Here is a 21,023-nt window from a genome sequence, read left to right on the forward strand (position 1 = left end):
TAAGTTCAAATTTAACTGTAGTTGATTATTGGCAGACACTGGTTAGAAATGCTGTAAAAAAACAGCAATGCCAATACACAGAATAATTTTAAAAATTTTTTTTTTTTATTTTGGTTTTTCGCGCATTGATAAAAGTAAATAATAAATACGATATACAATTAATATTACAACAATGCGACGGGAAAAAATGACAAAATCAATTTAATGATTTAAAACATGTCAAAAGTATTAATGTTTACATGAAGATTTTAATTATTTTATGGCATGGTCACCAAACCCAATTATAATCAACAGTCTGACAGTATTCCAAACTAAAGTCAATTCAAGACAAGGTCAGGGTAATAAACGGTACTCTATGTTTAGATTTTTTTATTTAGTCAAAAATAAATATATAATAAGAAACAGAAAAAATTGGAAATAAATTATTAAAAAAGTTATAATTTAAAGTTCTGCTCTATTGCTTGATAAATTGCATTTAAAAAAAACAAGTCAAAAGAAAGGATCTTTATTACTTTCGCACGCCCGAATTTAACAAGGCGTTATAACCTAAGTATGGCAATTGTTCAACCAGACATTAAAAATTAGTTGAAATATGTTTTAATGAGTATAACTTTGTTAATGGGTAAACTGAATATGTGAGGGTTAGGGTAAGGGTTTAATTTATGCAACCTCTTTGTTTAATTACATGTGTCATATTTCGGTTACACACCCTGTTTATGTAGGGCGTGCGAAACTAATAGAGATCCAAAAGAAATTGGCAAATAGCATTTAAATTTTAATTAAAAAATATTTTACAACAAGTTTTTTAAATGACATTATTAATACAACAAAAATCATAATTTAACTAAAAAAGTTAATAGTTTTTAATAAATGTTGTATATTAAAAATATTAAATTGGATATTAATAATAAATTTAGCATAATAAAGTTTTAAAAAAAAAACATTCTGTCATTTATTTTAATAGCCTAGTCTACTTAAATTTAACAATTTAATTTTAAAATTAAATTTTTATTTTTTTAATAAAAATTTATTTATTTTTGTAATAAGAAAATCGTTGTTTAATATATTTTATATTTTAAGATTTTAATTAAGTTTAACGATTTTAATTTTTAAATTAAGAATAAATGTTTAACTGATATATGTTTCATTATATGGTTTTTTGAAAGTATGAAAGACAGTTAGGCATTATTAAATTCTTTCATATTTTATGATCATCAGTTTATTATAACTCTTAAAAACAAATTAACAAAATATAAAAAGTTTATTACCTGTCTGTTGGGTACTAGACAGTTTTTATAGCCAAAAATTAAAACTAATAAAATATTTTTAATTTCAAAATCAAGATGAAGTTTAATTTTTATTTTAATAATATCTCGTAAACTTCTAATTTTAAAACAACCATGATTTAACAAGCAGTGAAAATTCTATAAAAGCACGGTAAGTCTGAGCATTGTTTTATAACTTTTGATTAGTATAAAGTTTATATTATTGTAGTCTTTACTTTGAAAGAAATACAAAAATGAAGATGTTTGTTAGTTGTGTTGTGTTCATATTAATGACTGGTTAGTACTTAGTTTTTTATTTATTTATTTTTGATCACTTTTTTTATTAATTTTTTAGTTATACTAACAAACTTTTACTTTTTTTAAGTGTTTGGTGCACCAGCTGCGGGCGAAGTAAGTAATAATTTTTAAATGTTTTCATATTTTTTTAAAGTTATAAATTTGCTTTTTATATGTTGTTATAACATATCGATTGTTCGACTGTCTGTTACTCTTATATTTCAAATTATATATACATAATGAACCTTAGTGTATAGGCCTACAAAACAAAAAAAATTCTGTTTGTGTACCACTGGCATATTTCAGTTAAGAGTTTTGAAAATATAAATATATTAAAAACTGACTTAAGAGTTGGCTTTCGACTAGTACAAAAAAAAAGATTACTGAAAAATCTCAGAAAACCTATTTTTTAAAATAAGTTAGTTTCTTAAATTTTTGATATAATTATTTTTGTAAACGTATATGTTTTAAATTTCGACAAATGTAATGACCTATTTTTTGTTCGTTTTTAATTCAAATATATCTTTTATTAAAGCTTCCCATACCATGTCCTTTAATCATTTGCGATGCTGAATTATTGGGATGCTCGTCTGGAGTCCTTGCCAAAAATGAACTTGATTGTGATTTGTGTCAATGTGGTACGTTAAAAAATTATTGTTTTTATACTAGTGAAAATTAATTTATTTTTAATAACTTTTTTTTATATATATTATATATATATATACCTATTTTAAATAGGCTAAAAAATTAAAACTGAATTCTTTTTAAAAACTGGACTTTCCTTTAGTGCAGACATTTATTTTTTATTTGTATACCTAAAAACAATTTTTTTAAATAATAGTTTATAATAGTCCATTGTGTAAAATGTTTAAAATGCTTTTCATTTAAATTTATTCTAACTTAGAAATTACCAGCTTATTTTTTTGTATAACTTTTGAGTATATGATTAAGTATCCTATTTCAAGCTTTGTCATTAAAAAAACGTATTTTGCTTTAGTAATAATATCTTTTATTTTTCTAGAGTGTATTCCATTAGCAGAGGAATGTACATTGGCCAACTTTGAAGATTGTGAAGTGTTAGCAACTGTTGGTCAAGATGGCTGCCCAATTTGCGAGTGCTTGTATTGTAAGTGTTTAAATTTCTTTAAAATTACAAAAAGTAAACCAAATTTTGGTCACCAGGGCTTATTTTTATTCCAAACAAATTTACTTATAAATGTAAAATAAATGGCAGTGTGGTGTGGTGGTCTGAACACTTTCTACACTACATGAGATCTTGGCTTTGATCCCAAAGGCTCCCATGCTGTAGCACCCTTAAAGGTGATATAAACGGTATAAACTCCTGCTGAGCCAGCACTTAATCATCAGCATAATTAAGTTAGCTTAATTGCTGGGCAAATATAATCTATAATATCCCAAACTGCCAAAAAGCAACTCGTGACTAGGTTGGGGTAATGGTTTTAAGTTGTGAAGTCGACCTTCCACATCGAGGATAAATTATTTAAAGAAAAATGTAAAATTAAAACTTTTTTTTTTAGTATTAAAAAAATAGTAAACTATCTTGATATTTTCATATTAAAAATCAATAAAAGTTTAATTAAACTGTATTTTAAAAGTTTTATTATTAGTTCAATACTGTTCTCACTTAAAATAAATTTAATTGGCAGAGCGCATATTAACAAGTCGTTAAAATATATATTAGGTATATTAAATATAATTATGTTTTACAACAAAAAAACCTAATAATATTTGATTTTTTTTATTAGGGTTGCTCAATTTTATAAGTTATTTAACTTTCTTGTAATAAATATTTTATTAAATATTTTTATACATTTAATATATATATATCTGCCTGTCAAAACTAAATTAAGACACTTTGTACATATACTTTATTAAAGTATAATAATTAAAATAAAATGAAAGGACATGACAAAGTAAGTTTTGCTTTAATAATATTTTTTAAATTTAAGTTATATTAATACTTTACTTTTACTTTGCAGATACCCCAAAGAAAAGGTAAGCATCTAACTACTTGGCTTCTAAATTTTAAATCGAATGTATTTCTGTTTTGAAATAGGCTGATAATGAATTTAATTGTTATTTTTTTTTATTAATAAATACCTTGCAATTAAATCATGTGCAGTTATATTACGTGGTAATTTTTATTGGATAAAAATAAACCCTATTTTTTTTGTATTTATTTATTCTCTAAACGACCTAAACATAAAGTAACATCAGTTAACATAAAGTAACATCACCTGACTTAGTTTGAAGTTGCCTTCTCAGTTTCGAATAAAATTGCTTTTAAATAAATGTATTTTTCACACTATAGGAGTGCTTGCAACCCCCCGGTTTACCCAGGAATATGTCGAAGTCATATCCCTAGATATTATTATGACAAAAAAGAGAAGAAGTGTGCTAGATTTGTGTATGGTGGATGTCATGCAAATGAAAATAACTTTCAGGTAGCTTATTGTTTGATAAAACTTTTCGAACTGGGATGTGAAGTTATTTTATTGTGTTTTTATTATTAAATTGATGCATTTAAAATGGTATTTACTCTTTTGCTACTTCATCTTTTGATATTTTATTTATCTTTGTTACAGTCTGAGCAACAGTGCTTTGATACTTGCATAAAGAAGGAAACTAAATGGGAAAACAAACCGGTAGTTTGTGAGAATCTTGACTGCACAGCCAAAGAATTGGATTGTAAGACCGGCCAACTTGCTAAAAGTGAACTCGGATGTCCAGTTTGTGAATGTGCTGATGGTAAACTAAGTTTATTAAAATTCACATTCAAAAAATTTTTATAAATTAAATTTTTTTGTTAACATACACTCATTAATTTTTTTAAATTTATGTTTTATTAGCGCTCATGCTGTAGCGCCCATGAGTAAGGCGCTATAAGCGGTATAAACTCCTGCTGAGCCAACACTTAATCAGCAGCATAATTATCGGGCAATTATAATCTATAATATCCCATACTGCCACAGGCAACTCGAGACTGGGTCGGAGTAACTGAAATATATACAAAAAAAAAAAAAATAAAATTCACATTCAAAAATTTTTTTTAACTCAAATTTTTTTGTTAACATACAGTCATTAAATTTTTTAATTTATGCTCATGAATTTTTTTTTAACTCACACTTCTAATTTTGTTAAAACTCACATGCAGGAAATTTTTTTTAACTCTCACTCATTAAATTTTGCTACTCAAACTCATAAAATTTTTTCCTACTTACATGAAGTTGATTTTAACTTACACTTTACCCTTGTTGTTTTAAATATTTATGAACCATGTTACAATAGTTAATTTATAAAAATTGAATAAAAAATTTATTTTTAGCTCCTGGAAATCGCAATGGACAAGTTTCTGAGTAAGAAATTTTAGTTTAACTCAATTTTTTATTTTTTATAAACAGTAATATTTTTTATAAACTTTGTTTTAGATTCATGCAAATTATAACTCTTATTCCCAATCACTAAAACAATGCTTAATTATCCAAAAAATAACTCTGTGATAATTTTTAAAACAATTTTAATCGATATTATTTACCATTCTATTTTTACTTATATAAAAGTGAATTGTGTCTCAATGAACCTGATCCTGGATTTTGTTTCGGGTTTTTCATACGATATTATTTCGATCGTAAACTTAAAAGTTGTCAACCATTTATCTATGGAGGCTGCGCGGGGAATGAAAACAACTTTATAGTAAAATTTCCTAATATTTATATTTGAACTAAGTTTTTTATTAAACCTGCTTTCAAATCCATATTTTCTTATTAATTTATTCCAAGCCTAAACATAAGATTTGTTTTTTTGGCAAATTGTAACATTATTATTATTATTTTTTGGCAATTTGTAATAAATTATTATTTTTTGGCATTTTGTAATATTATTATTATTATTTTGCCTGATAATTAACCTACTCAAGAATATTACAACATGGAAGCACTGGGAATCAAATCGAGGATCGCTTGTAGTAAAGCAAAGTGTTTTAACCTTTACACCATGCCGCCAGGATTATTTATTATGTCTTAATTTAAGACTATTGGCAATTTACTTGTTTAATTTTTATTATTTATATTTGCAGACTGAAGATGAATGTAATAACAAATGTTATTTGGGTTCTGAACCTCCAGCAACAACGACAATTTTGCCACCAACAACACCAGGACCAGTGGTTTGTCCTGCTTTAGACTGTGGCACCCCTGAAGAAATGAACTGTTTAGGTTTGATTTTATTTTACTACATTATGCGATTTTATTAAGCATAATTGTTCTAATTAAATTGTTGAATTAAAGTATAAGTGACATATGCATAAAAAAGTAATAGTTTTCAAATAAGTTCTTAACTATTAAACAATTAAACTATTTTTTGTTAGGTTCATTTGCTGTCGATGAAAATGGTTGTGAGATTTGTGCTTGTGGTCCAGTATACTGCCCTCTGTTATTCTGTAATCTTGAATGTGCCAGTGGTGTGCTTGCTGTTAATGATATTGGTTGTCAGATATGTTCTTGTAGCCCACTTGTGCCATGTCCTTATCATGGTTGTACTGCAGAAAATATGGAATGTGCTTCAGGCAGTTTGGTTAAGATTGGAGAATGTGATCAGTGCCAATGTGGTAGGTTCAAATATATAAATAATTTTTAAATATTTATTTATCCTTGATGTGGAAAGGTCGACTTTACAACCTTAACGGTAAGTAATGTCAGTTTCTCTGACCCTGACTTAAGTTGCCCTTGGCAGTTTTGAATGGGCAGCTTGGTGTAGTGGTAAGAACACTTGCTACACCACACATGAGGTCGTAGGTTCAATCCCCAGTGATCTCATGCTGTAGCGCCCTTGAGTAAGGCGCTATAAACGGTATGAACTTCTGCTGAGCCAGCACTTAATCAGCAGCATAATTATCGGGCAATTATAATCTATAATATCCCAAACTGCCACAGGCAACTCGAGACTGGGTCGGGGTAACTGATGTTACTCTATGTTTAAGTAGCGCATTCGACTTTTCCACTTCGACCTTACTTAAAGGCGCTACAGCATAAGAGCAGTGGGAACCGAACCTAAGACTTCATATAGTGAATCCTAGTTCTGACCACTACATCACGCTGCAGATTGAAGGATTTTAACTATTTACACATTTATGATTTTATGCCTTTTTAACAATGATCTTTTTTTTAGTTGAAGCATAAGAAAATGCCATCTTTGGGAAAAAAATCTTGGATCTTTTTTAAATTGTTTTTCTTAATTAATCATTTTATGTATCTCATTTTTTTTAATTATTGCATCACTTGTTTTATGATAACAATATAAAGCCCATTTTAGTATATTTTTTTCCGAAGTTTAAATATGTTTTGTTTAAATATCGGCTTCTTTATATTTGTAAATTTTTGACTATAAAATACTTTAAATAAATGTTTTACTATTCTTTTTTTGCAATATCATGCTTGCTTTATCCAAAAATTATTTTTATTTGTTCATGTCTAAAATAAATCAATTATACCTTAATATTTTGTTATTTTTAAACCATTTAACAATGTTTAAGGGCAAGTTTTAGGGATAAGAATATAAAAAAACAATACATGAACACATTCTATCATAATTGTTTAAATTTACTTATTTATAAAATTTAATGTATGAAATAACACTTTGTTTAAATGCAGAAAAAATGGTAGGCTTCTTTTATTTTAACTGAGTTTTTTTTCGATTGAAGTTTTAAAATATAAACCTTAGCACCACTAAACTTTGGTTTTAATGAACCTGAGTAATTTACAGCGTGAATTTGGAAGATATTTACTAACACATAACAATGCAATACAAAATTAAACTAAATTTCCTTTTTTTAAAGTTTTGTAACGTTGAGGATAAAAAAAAAGATTGAATCGCAGTGAATATTACACGATGTAAATATATGGCGCCTCCGCTGGTGTCTCTCTCTTTTCTATCCAACCATCAGGTTAGCCATGTTAGTTAGCTTAACTTATACTTTAAATGAATTTTTAGCAACATTTTTAAAACAATAATGTGTATAATAGGTTTTTATATAGTTGCATTTAAGCTCTTGACGTTTCTTTTTAATTAAAATTATCAATATATACCGATTAAAGCGGATAAATTTTTGTTGAAAGATTTTAGAAAATGTTACGTTTTTATTAACTTACGTTTCTTGTTTAGGTAAGGATTTAGCCGACAATAAAGATGACAGACAGGTAAATTATTAGTGTTTCTGTGTATGTAAAATGTTGCCTAAAAATTATAATGTTTAAGTACTTTTTTTGTAAGTTTGTATGGAAATAAAAAACTAAATATTTTTTTATTAATTAAAAATATGTCAAAATTAGCATGCAATACCCAATCCAGTAGGGCAAAACGAGATTTGCTTAATCAAAATTGTTAACTTTTTCTATATTTTAAACTCATTGTTACTGTGTTTATCTTTCATTGTTGAAGTTTTAAAAGAAATTAACGTAACACTAAGGTAATGTTCTTAAATTTTCAATAAACAGGTTGTGGTGTAAAGCTGTATTCACCGGTTTCACCCGAGGTTTGAGAAACCAACACGAAAACACTTCTCTTTTACGAATTGAAGGAGTTACATCTAAAGAAGCAACTTCTTTTTATCTCGGCAAAAGATGTGCTTATGTTTACAAAGCCAAGCGGTAAGTGATTCTTTTTGTTTTTTGTTATATATCTAAGATTTTATTTTGCATTAAATGCGGCCCTACTATTTACCACACAGGACCGCACAGAACAACATAGGCAATACAAAACAATACATTTACTACACAAAAGAAAAATTAAATACGGAAATCGCGTAGACTGTTTTTTTTAATTTAAGGCAACTAGGGCCATTTTTCATAAGAGGGTTAGGGCTGGGGTTAATAAAAAGTGTCTTTTTGTCGGTATTTGTTTTTTTTATCAAATGACAGTAAAAACAGTCAACGCATTCTGTATGGTAGTCCTGCGAGGTAAATAGTCGGTGCTCCTGTGTGGTCCTGAGTGCCAATTAGTAGGACTCTATTAAATGTTTTAATAGAACCCATGTTTTTATATGTATTTGTCTATTTGTTGTTTATGAACTATAGTGTCGTAAAGTTTATAACCTGTGTTTAATACATGTGCGTAAAAATTTATTCATGTTTTTATTTAAATATATAATATTTTAGACTTATTTTTAACCAAACTTATAAGTGTTTTCTATGTTTTTTTTTTACTATAATTTTGAATTTTGATCCACAGAAAGACTCGAACTCCTCGAGGTGAACCCAACCACACGAGGGTGATATGGGGCAAGGTTGTACGTTCCCATGGTAACAGTGGAATCGTGCGAGCCCAGTTTAAGAGCAATCTTCCCGCTAAAGCTATCGGTCACAGAATCAGAGTTGTGAGTATTTTATCATTTCTTTTTAAAACTTTTTGTTTTACTGCTATTAAATTCGCATTTTCCGTACTTTAAAATATTTTTATACATGATGGTTGAAGTATCGAACATTAGACTATATTTACAAAATATAAAAGATTGAATGGATCGCATGTATTTTAAATAGGTTGGGGTTAAGATTTAATTTATCAAATTCTTTTGCCCCACGTTGACCCATTTGATAAATTCAATAACCATTTAATGTACACTTATCCATTTAACCCAGTATGCTTTATAGGCACCTGACATTATACTTTCATTTGCATTAAAACTGCTTGTTTTTTTCATTTATACTTCTAGTAAGATATTACTTTAGAAAAACTTTTTTTATTAATTATTTAACTTATTCATAATTTTGAAATCTACTTTGTGGTTATCTGTGGTGTTTTATACCCTGGGTATGGTGTTATATACTTTGGGTATGTTATATACCTTGGGGTATATAACAACGTTTGTGTAAAATTACATGTTTATCAAATTATCCACTTTTGTAACCAAAATTTTATTTTTTTAGATGATGTATCCTTCATCTATTTAAACTTTGGATCAATAAAAATACAACAAAATTCTCAATTTTTGTATTACCAAATAGAATAAAAAAACATGCTAGATAATTTTACAGATTTTAAGAAAGGGTTGTACTTTTAGCAAAATACAGTTAAGCGCTTGTTGCAAACCTTTAGAGACATAAATATTGTTTTCAGGGCATGCATATACAAGACAAAATAAAATATTTTGACATACAATAAACCTTACAATAAAATCTTGTAGCATTTCGTAAAAACTTTTACAAAAATTGTGTTTTAACACATCGCACTGTAAATTATTGGTTAATTAGGATGGCAATGGAAAATTTTTCTGCCTTAAAAACAAACCGCCATGTGGCGCTAAGGAGCCAGGCGTTTTTTTATAAATGAGTAGATAGGTTTTGGGTTTAAACCGCACCAATGCCACGCTAGTTGCCCAAGAAACCGGATTTCACAAATGGGTTAACACGTAACAACAGCAAACCCATTTGAGTACAAGAAATCTAAGTATAAAAACGTATCAAGATAACTTTCAAAAGTTAAGTTTTGTTACCATAAAATACTCTTAACAATTGTTTATGGCAATAAATGACAATTTAGTTTAAACATACATGAAGTTTAAAAAGTAAAAACATTTTCATTCGGTGCCAATTTAGAATTGCAATAATTTATAAAGCATATATTATTCTGTTGTTTTCAAATCTGTTAAATTAAAACTATGACCAAATACCTTTATTTAACCTTAACTCATTTTCTATATCACTATTACAACGAGTTCATCATTAGGTAATACGTCATAGGGTAAGTAAAAAAGTTTATTTTTGATGCGTTAAAAATATCACGTTTACAAAATAAACCAACGTTAGATAGGAAACTGTGAAAAGTTGAACGGAAGTTGATTTTAAAATTATCAAAAACTCGTTTTGAGGTCTTATTTGGTCACTGATTACTAAGGAGTTTTTAAACCATTGTTAAATTTCTTAAAAATATTTGCTACACTACCACTATATTTGGACCTGCAAAACTATAAATTTCAACATAAACAATAGAACAAAACACGTGATACATTACTAAAACTATACAAAAATTTTCTACTATTAATATCCATTGTCAAACACAATGACTTCAATAGTATGAGTGTCCTAGTACTGGTTACCACTATTCTATGTAACGTGGGCTTCTATAAGTATACGTAAAGGGAAATTACGTCATAATGTCCGGTTAATTAGCAGCAGATGGTGTAAACAACAAACAAATCAGGTACACTTGTCAAGATATAAGACAGTTTGTAAATTGTAGCCAACTTATATTTGTAGAAGGGTGTTAAGAAAGTTACATTATGTAAACTTATTACTTGAGAAAGGAAAAAGTAATTTGTTTATTATTCTTTTTGCGTGAAAGGATTTTCCTTAAAAAATATTGTTTTACAGATATAATTATAAAGTTAACAGCATAAACAAAATTTATTATAATGATTTTTATTGCTAAATTACTAAGTTTTTTAGCAATAATACTTTCAGATTTACATTTAATCAGCGCAGAGGTAAATATTATGTTTGTTATTGAAATTACGTATATAATTAAATCACTAAAACGTAAATAGCAGAGTATCCGCGTGGAGAATTTTATTTTAAGTTTATAGTTAAAAAAACCAACATTTATCTAAATAGATTTAAGTTCTAGAAGACTAAAAACATGCTTTTTATTTTTGTAACACCAGTTTTACTTATAAAAATTAACAAAAGTTTTACTTATATATTTTTAACAAAATTTTTATTATAATGATACTAACGCAAGTTACACAAATTTATAAACTTTTTTAACATTATTTATGATTTTTGTAAAAGTAAATGCCACATTAAACGACAATTATTAATAAAGCAAATATTAAAAAATTTAAAAATACTTTTATAAGCGAAATATTTATTTTTTTAAATATTTTTTTTTTTTTTAACAGGATGAAATGATCGATGTTTTATCATATATGTCGCGATATTCTTCATTCGCGATAACTCCCAAGCTCTCTGGAAGTGTAAGCGGAGGAGGCACATTCGATGAAAATGTTAAAGATGTTCAGAATTCTCCTCTTTTCATGGAAGGAATAATGATGATCCAACGCGCTGCCGGGTTGCCTCTAACAGGTAAATTTCACATAATTTAGTTCTGTTAATAACTTATATCAAAATGTGATTTTTTTGTGATTTTTTAAATTTTGTAAAAAAAAAACAAAATTTATTCGTTTAAGGGATTACAAAATTTAACGTAGAAACGACCATATAAGACTTAATCTATTTTTATTATTATTTTGTGTTAAAATAAAATATAAATAGATTGAAGAGGGTTAAAATGCCAAGTTTAGCTTTTAGTAATTCTTTTTTAGCCTTACCCTTTCTTTTATACTACATTGTAACGTTTTTGTTGCATTATCTTTAGATTATATTAAGTTTCTATTCTATTCAACTACATTGTATTTTTTTCCTGTTTAGTTTTAAGCTATTAAAAAGCCCATTTATTGATACCCTTAAAAACTATATTTGTGTCTTAGTGTAATCTTTTCAATGTTATTATATTCCAAAAGGTTGCCCTGTTTTTCTTATTTGTGCAACAAGTTACATCATAATACAATAACTAAATATGACTCTGTAACCTCACAAAATGGACCAGCAGCGTGGTGAAGTGGTAAAAACAATTGCTACACCACATATAAGGTCGTGGGTTCAATCCCCACTGATCTCATGCTGTAGCGCCCTTGACTATGGCGCTGTAAACTGTATAAAGTTCTGCTGAGCCAGCAATTAATCTGCAGCATAATTACTGGGCAATTATAATAATATCCCGAACTGCCACAGGCAACTGAAGACTGGGTCGGAGTAACTTATGTTACTCAATGTTTAAGTCGCGCATTCGACTTTCTCACATCGAGGATAAATATATATACAAAAAAGTGTTAATATTATGCATAACTCCCCCTCCCCCCCAAACGCACGATAAAAAAACTCCTAGATTGGACTAAATCTTTTATATTTGTGTTTAGGTAAAATAACTCCCGATTTGGTCGAGGTGGTGAAGTCACCGAGATGTGGCATGAGTGACCCGGAGCCACAGAACAACGGTTTAGCAAATTACGTGACACAATCGAGTTGGTCAAGAAATCTTGATCGAAAAACGAAAACTTATCCGATCGAATACTCGTAAGTTTAATTTTGTAGTGGGAATTTCGGATATAACTTTAATTGTAATTTACTGGCATTTTGTCCCAATTTAACTATATGGGATTAAACATATTTCGTTAAAAATTATTTAAGGAAAATTTAAAATATGTTTTAAAATTGTTAGTTAAAACTAACAGTTGATAAATAATATTGTAATGAAACTAATGTTTATACTTTATCATATAGAACTTAAATTGTATTTTACCGGCATTTTGCTTAATTTTAAAATTTTATGAGTCTAAAAAATCTCTTAAAAACTGTTTAAAGAAAATTATTAATATGTTGTTACTAACGTATTGTTAATTAAAACAAAATAGTTGTTAATTTTAATAAGCAATAAATGAGTCACTAATTTAATTATTATTAAAACAATTAACATTACAGAAAAATGCAACTTTTTTAATTTTATGATATTTTACACTAATACGCTTTATAAAAAAAATTTTTTTATAAAAAAATTAAATTTATTTTACCTGTTGTCTTATAATTCCTATTTTTTAGATTTTTTACATCGACTTTTCCGCAAACCAACTACATAACAAAGCGACAAACTAAGAAGGGAATTGTGGCGGCGATGTGTCTGTGGGAACTTAACTCAAATGTTCGATTTATTGCTGCAAAAGACGAAATTAAAACAAGCATAACTATAAGCTTTGAAAAAGGTTAGTTTAAAGTTTGTAAAAAAAATATTTGTATCAAATCTAAAATACTAAAGCAAAGGTCACCAACCTAATTAAAATAAAACATTTGTCCCATTTTACTTTTTAATAAAAACAACTATGAAATACTAAACTATTGCTTTAACTTTCATATAGCTGACCACAACGATGGATTTAATTTCGACGGAGCTTCAGGTGTTCTTGCCCATGCTTTTTATCCAACAAATGGTCGTCTTCATTTTGATAAATTGGAACCCTGGTACTTAGCAGAAGATGAAAAGAGTAAGTTAATAAATTTTTTTTGATAACGGTAAAAAATTGTGATATTTTGTATACCCTTTTTTGATGAATTATTAATTAAATACTGTTACTCTCCATGAGGTCCTGGGTTCAATCCTCACTGCTCCCATGCTGTAGCACTCTTATAAAGGGCGATATAAACTTCTTCTAAGCCAGCGGTAAATCAGCAGTTAAACTATTGGGCAATTAAATTATAATCTATGATATCCCAAACCGCTAAAGTCAACTCGAGACTTAATCGCTCGTTGAGGATAAAGATATATAAGTTATTACGGAACAAAAAACTTTGTATTAAGCTTTAAAAAATTAGGGACAGTTAAGTAGAGGGTTGTAAGCCACATTTGCATGCCTAAAAGTACTTACACACAATATAAATGTATCTCATTTTAGATGAATATGGTAAGAAAGATGTTTTCACAGTTGCTGCCCATGAGTTTGGACATATTCTTGGTCTCGAACATTCCTCTGTATCTAGGTAAGTTAAAATAAAAATAACGAACCACCCGCCCTAACACACTTGAAATTGATTAAACAACATACATTGTTACGTATTGAATTTTAGGTTCAATCTTTATTTATACAAAAACAATATTTTTTAGCTCATTCAAACAGAACCTAATAAATACACAAAATATTTAAATATGCATTTAGCACTGAAAAAGAACTAGTTCAAAAAACTTACATACAAAAAACACAACTCGCAAACAATAAAGATAACAGTAGGGGTAAACACGTGACTAGAAGAAATAAAAGGTGTAAGCACGTGACTAAAAAATAGATAACGACAGTCCATAATTGTTACAATAATATGTTTAAAAATAAGTTTTTAAATCAAATCGGAGAAGTACTTTATTGTGGTAGGGTAAAGGTAGTCACAAAACATTAAACCCATTGTTATTATTAAACATTTAATTTTTACTCTTACAGTAAAATTGTTATTTAAAAACCCTACTCGCCTTCCTCTGTTTTAATTGTTTATAATTTTTATTATTTTAGCGCGTTAATGGCTCCATTTTACAAATTTATGGGTTCTTACAAAACTTACATACTACCAGATGACGATATTGAAGGCGTACAAAGTTTGTATGGGTACAGTAAAAGTAAGTGGCTTGAAATATTGCCAGGCGGTTGTTGACAGTTTTGGGAATGTAAAGCGCTCAATTAAAACTAGATTAATTAAATACAAAACTCAGAAATAACTATTTATTTAATGAATGATTAAAATTTAACGATTAGTGTGGAATAAAAATTTTTTTGCACGGAGTGAGCTTTGCTTCTTTTAAAGTTATATAGTTTTTAAAATTGCAAGTTATATATGGTTACCATTTGTGTTATATCCAGGTGCCAGACATCATGGTCTAACAGCTTGTCTTCGTTTACGTTCTGAGTTTGGTGAAAAAATGACTGAAACTAACTTAAAACCAGACTCAGGACCAAGCAGAATACCAACAACCACAACAACAGCCAGAACAAGGTCTACAACAACAACCAGAAAAACAACTCCAGGTAATTTACGTTTTGCGATCATTTTGTAGTTAATGAGTTCAAAAAATAAAAAATAATCATTTTTTACGCGTTTTATTGTTACCGCTGGTTGGCGCTCACAAGCTGTTTTTACGTCTGAAGCTTTACTTACCGCCTGCCTCGTTTTTCGCGTTTTCTTTCTTAAAGCCAAGTAGTTCCTTTTCTGATACGTTTACTAACTGGCTTAAAGTCAAAGCTTTTATTTCAACTTTAGTATATGTTGGCTGTAGCTTTAAATATAGGAATAGTCATTGTTGGACGTTTTTAACAGCTAAAAAAGAGAACTGTGTGGATATTTGGGGAGAAAGTAATTGCAAGCAGTTAATAAAAGGAACTGATTTGTGTACAAGTAATAGCCACAAAGATAGTTTGCAAATTAATTGTAAACAGACTTGTGGATATTGCCAAGGTATTAAACGGTGTGTTTTGGCTTAAGAGGTGTTTTAAAGCACAATTATTTTAATTTGATAAAACAAAGTATTCGATGCTTATAATTCAATATATTACTGGTGATATTTTAAATGGGGTGAATGTGTTATATTTTGGTGTTGTTGTTTTTTTTTGCGTTCTTGAATTTCTTAAAATTCTTTGATTTATGTTAAATTTTACAATTACGTTCACAAAGCTATTAATATAATTTAAGAAGTTTTTTCTTGGGTTTAAAACTGTTTAATTTTTAACTTATTAGGCGCACGTATAAGATTTTGTTTTAAATATTAACATTAAAACAGGTATAAGCAAAACTTTGTTTTAAATAAACTTGGTTTAGTAAATGTATATTTAAACCATTTAACAATACTCCTACTGATACTTTTAATCTTATATTCAAACCATTGACAATTTTAACTTTATAGAAGTTTGCGATGATAGTCCAGATCTTGGAAAAGATTGCCCAGCATGGAAGAAGTTAGGATATTGCACAAATAAACAACAAGCTCAGGCTATGAGCAGGGTGTGCAAGAAAACATGTGGTGATTGCCCGAGTAAGTGTAGTGTTATTTAAATCAAGGAGTTTCTGTGTTCACCGTTTCGAGTCTTGTCTAGTTGTATTTTCTCTATTTAATAACAAAACTCGATTAAAATATACAAAAAAATTGTTCAATGTTAAGGCTACAACAATTTGTAATTCTGACAATTGCCAAGGTTACTAGACGAAGATCAAAACCAGTTTGGTAGTAAGACGTCTGTAATGGTGCTGATCAGAAAAATGTTCTTGTAATGCATTAAAGTTATTGACCGTTTTTTTTTTACTTCAGTAATGTGTTTATTTGCATAATTATTTGCATTTAAGCTAAATGTTATTTTTTGAAATTTATTTTTAGCTGTTGAAAAAGAAAAAGGAAAATCTTTCGGACCAAAAGGTCGAAGTAGTTACAATGCCGATCGAGTCTGTAATGTCGATCAGTTTGATACGGTTGCGACCTTATTTGATCAAAGGAATTATTTCCATGCCTACTTCGGAAAAGTAAGACAAAAAGTTAAAGTTAATTTTTATCTAATGTTAATTTTTGTACACACTAGTTAATAATAACCCCCTCTACAGGCGGTATTTGAATTTGATATCAACTAATATTCAATGCAATAACTTTCTCATGCGAAAACATGTGGTAGTTTTGCCTATTTTGTAGACCCATAAATTAGACATATATATTTAAATATATAATAATATATTATCCACTAAAATTTATTACATATATATAATTACTAAAAATCATGTAAAACAACCTATTAAAATACAAAGTTTTTATTAAAATAATTTTTTAAAAGTAATTTAAAAGTTGTATCAAATTTAGAATGAATTATAAATTAAATTTTAGTTGAATATTGCTTTAAATTTTAAACTAAATCCGTTATAGGACGGTTACTATTTTCCTATGGACGTGGTTGTCAAACATTCGAGTTTATCTTTACTAAACTCCACCGAAGAGCTAGATTCGTATTTAAACTGGAGAACGGACCCCAAATCAATCGCACCAGCTGTTTATAACTACGATCGAAATGGATTTCTGGATCGCAGTGAAGGAATAACAACACTGATATATACAAGGCAATTTTTTATTGCATTTAGAGGCAAGTTAAATGATTTTTTTTAATTTAGAGCATTTGATAGTTCAAGGTACAAGAATTCATAGGACTTACAAAAAATAGTGCATTAAACTTATTGTTAAAGCATAGCATATCTGGATGGCATTAGGTTTTTGGGTAAAAAGTTTTGGGTTCGAGCCTCACCAATGCCACATTATTTGGACCCGAGCCTGGTGTTTCCTTGTAGCTTTAACATATTCTACTAACACACTTCTTTTAACTATTAGCGCGGGTAGTACGTATTTAAGTGTAAACAGCTGAATAAAAAGGACATATTTTTTCTTTGTAGATGACGGAACGTTGGATATCTACCAAAATGATGGCCCAAGTATTCGATATTTAAGAAATGCTCCGATTCAGGAAATCTTCAAAGGTTATCCCTACTTATCCCTGGATGCTGCGTATGTGGAGGAAGGTAGAGATCAAAGCGTTTTCAGTCTGTTCAAAGGAAATCTTATTTGGCAGTTTGAGGTAAAAATATTAAAAAGTTAACTTTAGTTAAATATAAAGAATGATTGCTGAGTCGGCCTAAAAAATATATAACGTGTAGTAGAGCCCAAAAAATATATAACGTGTAGTAGAGCCTTTATGGTGTCACAAAAATATACTCATGGTTTAGTTTATTCAGTTTTAACAAAGTCATGATCTTATTTAAATAGAATCGTCATATTGCATATATAACAAAAAAATAAAATAAAATAAGTAATAATCCAGTCCAAAACTACACAGTTAAATTAAGTACTTAGCTAAACTAAAAAGAGAAGGTGTACAACTTAATTATAGACCAAGAAAAAAGCAGGGTACAAGACTTACACCACATCTCACACACACAAAATTAAGATAAGAACCCACGTGACGTTAAGATACTGTACAATGGCAAGCGAAAAAATAATGTATATACACTAAATAAGCTGTAATTTTTTTTAAAATTGATTCATTCAAGGGGGAGCTGCTTACAGGAAGTCAACAGTATAGAGAAACTTGGCGTTCATTTATGCCAATCACATCACGACAGGGAGTAGATATTAAAGAGTGGCATGGCGTTGGTGCTAGTTATGTGGATGCAGTGTTTAAATACAAAGGTAAAATAAATATAAAACAATTGTGTATGTTTAAAAATGGCGTTAAACTTGTGTTTAAAAACTTTAATTATTTTAACATTTTTTTATTTTAAATTTAAATGAAAAGTATTTTTGTTTCAGGTGTTCCTTATTTTCTTAAAAAGAATGTTTTTTGGCCTGCAGACGACTCGGAACCTTTTAAACTAAGAGATATAACCTACAAGTAAGTATAACCTTTTGTAAACACCACACACAATTTAATGGTCATTAAATTATAAACAAACCTAATTTGGTATATTTAAATATTTTAAAGTTTTTTCCGATGTTGGAAGGAAGATCCAAATCCAAGTTCGATTCCGCAAGGCGGAGGTTCTTCCGCGTTATCCGCAATATCCATTTTCTTTTATTTTTCATTCTTCCTTTCTTTGTTCTTTGTTTGAGAACTTCAACTCTTTAAAAACGAAACAAAAAATCGTGTTACGAAACAACGTGTATTTATTTAATTGTGGGTGGTAAAGGGTTATCCTATGCTTAGGGTAATTCAAGTCACAAAAATTGACTTAAAATCATGTAATAGGTTAAATTAATTTTGTTAAATGTTTGAACCCAATTGTAAATTTAAATCAGTTTAACAAATTAAGTTATTTTTTATCCTTTTTTTAGTTTTTATTATTTAATTCAATTTGATCACCAACTTTAAACTTATGACAAGCTTTTCAGACAACATTTTTTTTAATTTTAAAACAAATTGGTAATGTTATTGTTACAAGAAAGGGACATGGAAATAGCCATGAAATGATGCCATATTAAAAATTGGTACTGCAATTTACATTGTACCTGTTACTGTTAATATATTGCAAACCAATCTTATTTAAATGTTAAAATAGTGCAATATCGTACTTGTAAAAGTCACTGTGTTTATCATCGTGTTTATAATAATGTTTATTTAAATAGTTGGTGTATATATAGAAGTTCTACTTAAATAAAATGTAATACTGAATAACCGTACAAAATTGGTACATTTATTAAAAGATTAAGGGTAAACTAGCATTGTTATAAAACACAAACATTTTTTATTACATTGTCATACGATTTACTGAAGTTATATAAAACAAAAAATCATATATCGTTTACACATACACATTAATTTAATTTAAATTCGAAAAATCAGTGAACAAAATTGTGCCTTGATATATATATTCTTTTGCTATTTTGTTTGCTATATTTGGTTTTAAATGCCATTTAGTTTTTGGCCACTTAAAAACTTCGGCTGAGCGTTTGCATTTGGCGGAAAAATCGCATAATATTTCCCGCCGTTTTAGATATTTTTACTCGGGGGATTTTCATATAACACTCGCCGTAAAAATAAGAATTAAATGATAAAAAGTAGACTAAAGTTGTGTTCAAGCCGGAAGTTTCCTATTTTGCTTGTGGAAAAATATATGAAATTTGTTTTATGTTTAATCCAGCTAAGGTTCGAATTCTTTGTCGGATTCTTCTTCTTCTGAGTGTTCTTCTAATGAAAAATATTCTAATATTGCACTTGTTTCTTCTTCTGCTAACTCAGCAATATCTTCATCATCAAGCTCGTTCAAAACCTTAAAAACATTCTCCTTTTCATCAGGATCGTCAAAACTTATTAAATGTTCTAGTATACCTAAACTGCAAAGTTTTTTGTTGAATTTCAACGCGACGGTGAATAAATTTAATAAAATTTCTCCTTTCAGAAGACCATGGCAAAAATTTTGGCTCTCTTTGAAAAAGGTGTCAAGTCTTTGCTCCAAAGAATTGTCATGTGAACTGTCAAGAGCAAATAGTTCAAGGAAATCTCGTTCAGATTTGCTTACTTTAGCTATATTTTGTTGAAACACTTGTGTATCTTCAAAAATTGGAGCCATATCGCGTACGAGTGAAACGTAAGCTTTAAGAAATTGACTGTGTAGTTCTTCTGGAATATTTTTAAAATCGTTTAATTTAAAGTCGCTATTTTTAAATGATTTTGTAGAGATTGGTTGATATTTTGTGAAGGTTAAAAAAGTTAATTTATGTGTTAAGTCGCCATCTAGGGAGAGAAGTAAATTTTGTACCATTCGTTCAGTTGGGACAAACTTTTGGGTAGTGGAACCCATTACAAGATCTTCACTCTTTTTTAAATGTTTTATACGACCTTGTAAATTTTTATTATGAAAAAATAGTGCTTCTTCGTTTTGATTCAATGCAGATTTACTTAAACTTAAACAATAGTAACACGTTGAATTTAAAAATTCTTTAGAATCTTCTGGGAATGAATTAACTTGCAGGGCATGTTCCAAGTCTTTTATTGATTCCTCATGTTTGTTAAGATATAATTTGCAAACTCCAAGTAAACAATGAAAAGTTGAATCATCCATTGTCTTTTGGTGCATGTTTATCCAATTAATTGCAGGTTGAAAGGCTGCCAAACATTTAAACGCTTCAAAAATATTTAAATAAGTGATTGAAAATCCGTTTTCAATGTCGACAATGTTCTGCTGTATTTTAGATACGATTGCAATATATTCTACCATGCTTCTTAGATCACAAATTTCAAGAATTTCATCAACATCTTTAGAATATGCAACAGAATCATCTTGTTTTCCTTTTGTGCTGTAAACTTTTAATCTGGATTCACAAGCAACAGCAATAGCA

General features: G+C 28.5%; 3 protein-coding genes across 4 annotated transcripts; all 3 read left to right on the forward strand.

Annotated features, from left to right (window-relative positions):
- Positions 1-1,555: 1,555 nt before the first annotated feature.
- Positions 1,556-6,886, forward strand: LOC145749797 (uncharacterized). The gene is made up of 12 exons (XM_082565660.1): positions 1,556-1,562; positions 1,651-1,676; positions 2,098-2,200; positions 2,584-2,688; positions 3,563-3,578; positions 3,895-4,027; positions 4,169-4,331; positions 4,909-4,939; positions 5,144-5,276; positions 5,659-5,797; positions 5,950-6,189; positions 6,750-6,886. Exons 1-12 carry the CDS (start codon positions 1,556-1,558, stop codon positions 6,758-6,760), a joined length of 1,107 nt encoding a protein of 368 aa, XP_082421786.1. The 3' UTR covers positions 6,761-6,886.
- A 614-nt stretch (positions 6,887-7,500) lies between these two features.
- Positions 7,501-9,561, forward strand: LOC145750219 (large ribosomal subunit protein eL33-like). The gene is made up of 5 exons (XM_082566199.1): positions 7,501-7,524; positions 7,743-7,777; positions 8,075-8,227; positions 8,808-8,952; positions 9,503-9,561. Exons 2-5 carry the CDS (start codon positions 7,767-7,769, stop codon positions 9,524-9,526), a joined length of 333 nt encoding a protein of 110 aa, XP_082422325.1. The 5' UTR covers positions 7,501-7,524; positions 7,743-7,766; the 3' UTR covers positions 9,527-9,561.
- A 1,385-nt stretch (positions 9,562-10,946) lies between these two features.
- LOC145750256 (uncharacterized) lies at positions 10,947-19,357 on the forward strand. Of its 2 annotated transcripts, XM_082566246.1 has the most exons (16): positions 10,947-11,058; positions 11,473-11,656; positions 12,550-12,706; positions 13,229-13,389; positions 13,543-13,668; positions 14,077-14,161; positions 14,683-14,786; positions 15,028-15,192; positions 15,482-15,619; positions 16,065-16,193; positions 16,533-16,675; positions 17,067-17,280; positions 17,585-17,766; positions 18,239-18,377; positions 18,498-18,579; positions 18,670-19,357. In XM_082566246.1, the coding sequence occupies exons 1-16, from the start codon at positions 10,987-10,989 to the stop codon at positions 18,794-18,796; spliced, it is 2,208 nt and encodes a 735-aa protein (XP_082422372.1). In that variant the 5' UTR covers positions 10,947-10,986; the 3' UTR covers positions 18,797-19,357. The 2 variants fall into 2 exon arrangements, with proteins under 2 accessions (XP_082422372.1, XP_082422373.1); XM_082566247.1 differs by lacking the exon at positions 15,482-15,619.
- Positions 19,358-21,023: the final 1,666 nt, after the last annotated feature.

The sequence above is a fragment of the Corella eumyota genome, chromosome 4 (assembly GCF_963082875.1).
Source record: "Corella eumyota chromosome 4, kaCorEumy4.1, whole genome shotgun sequence".
Classification (NCBI taxonomy): Eukaryota; Metazoa; Chordata; class Ascidiacea; order Phlebobranchia; family Corellidae; genus Corella; species Corella eumyota.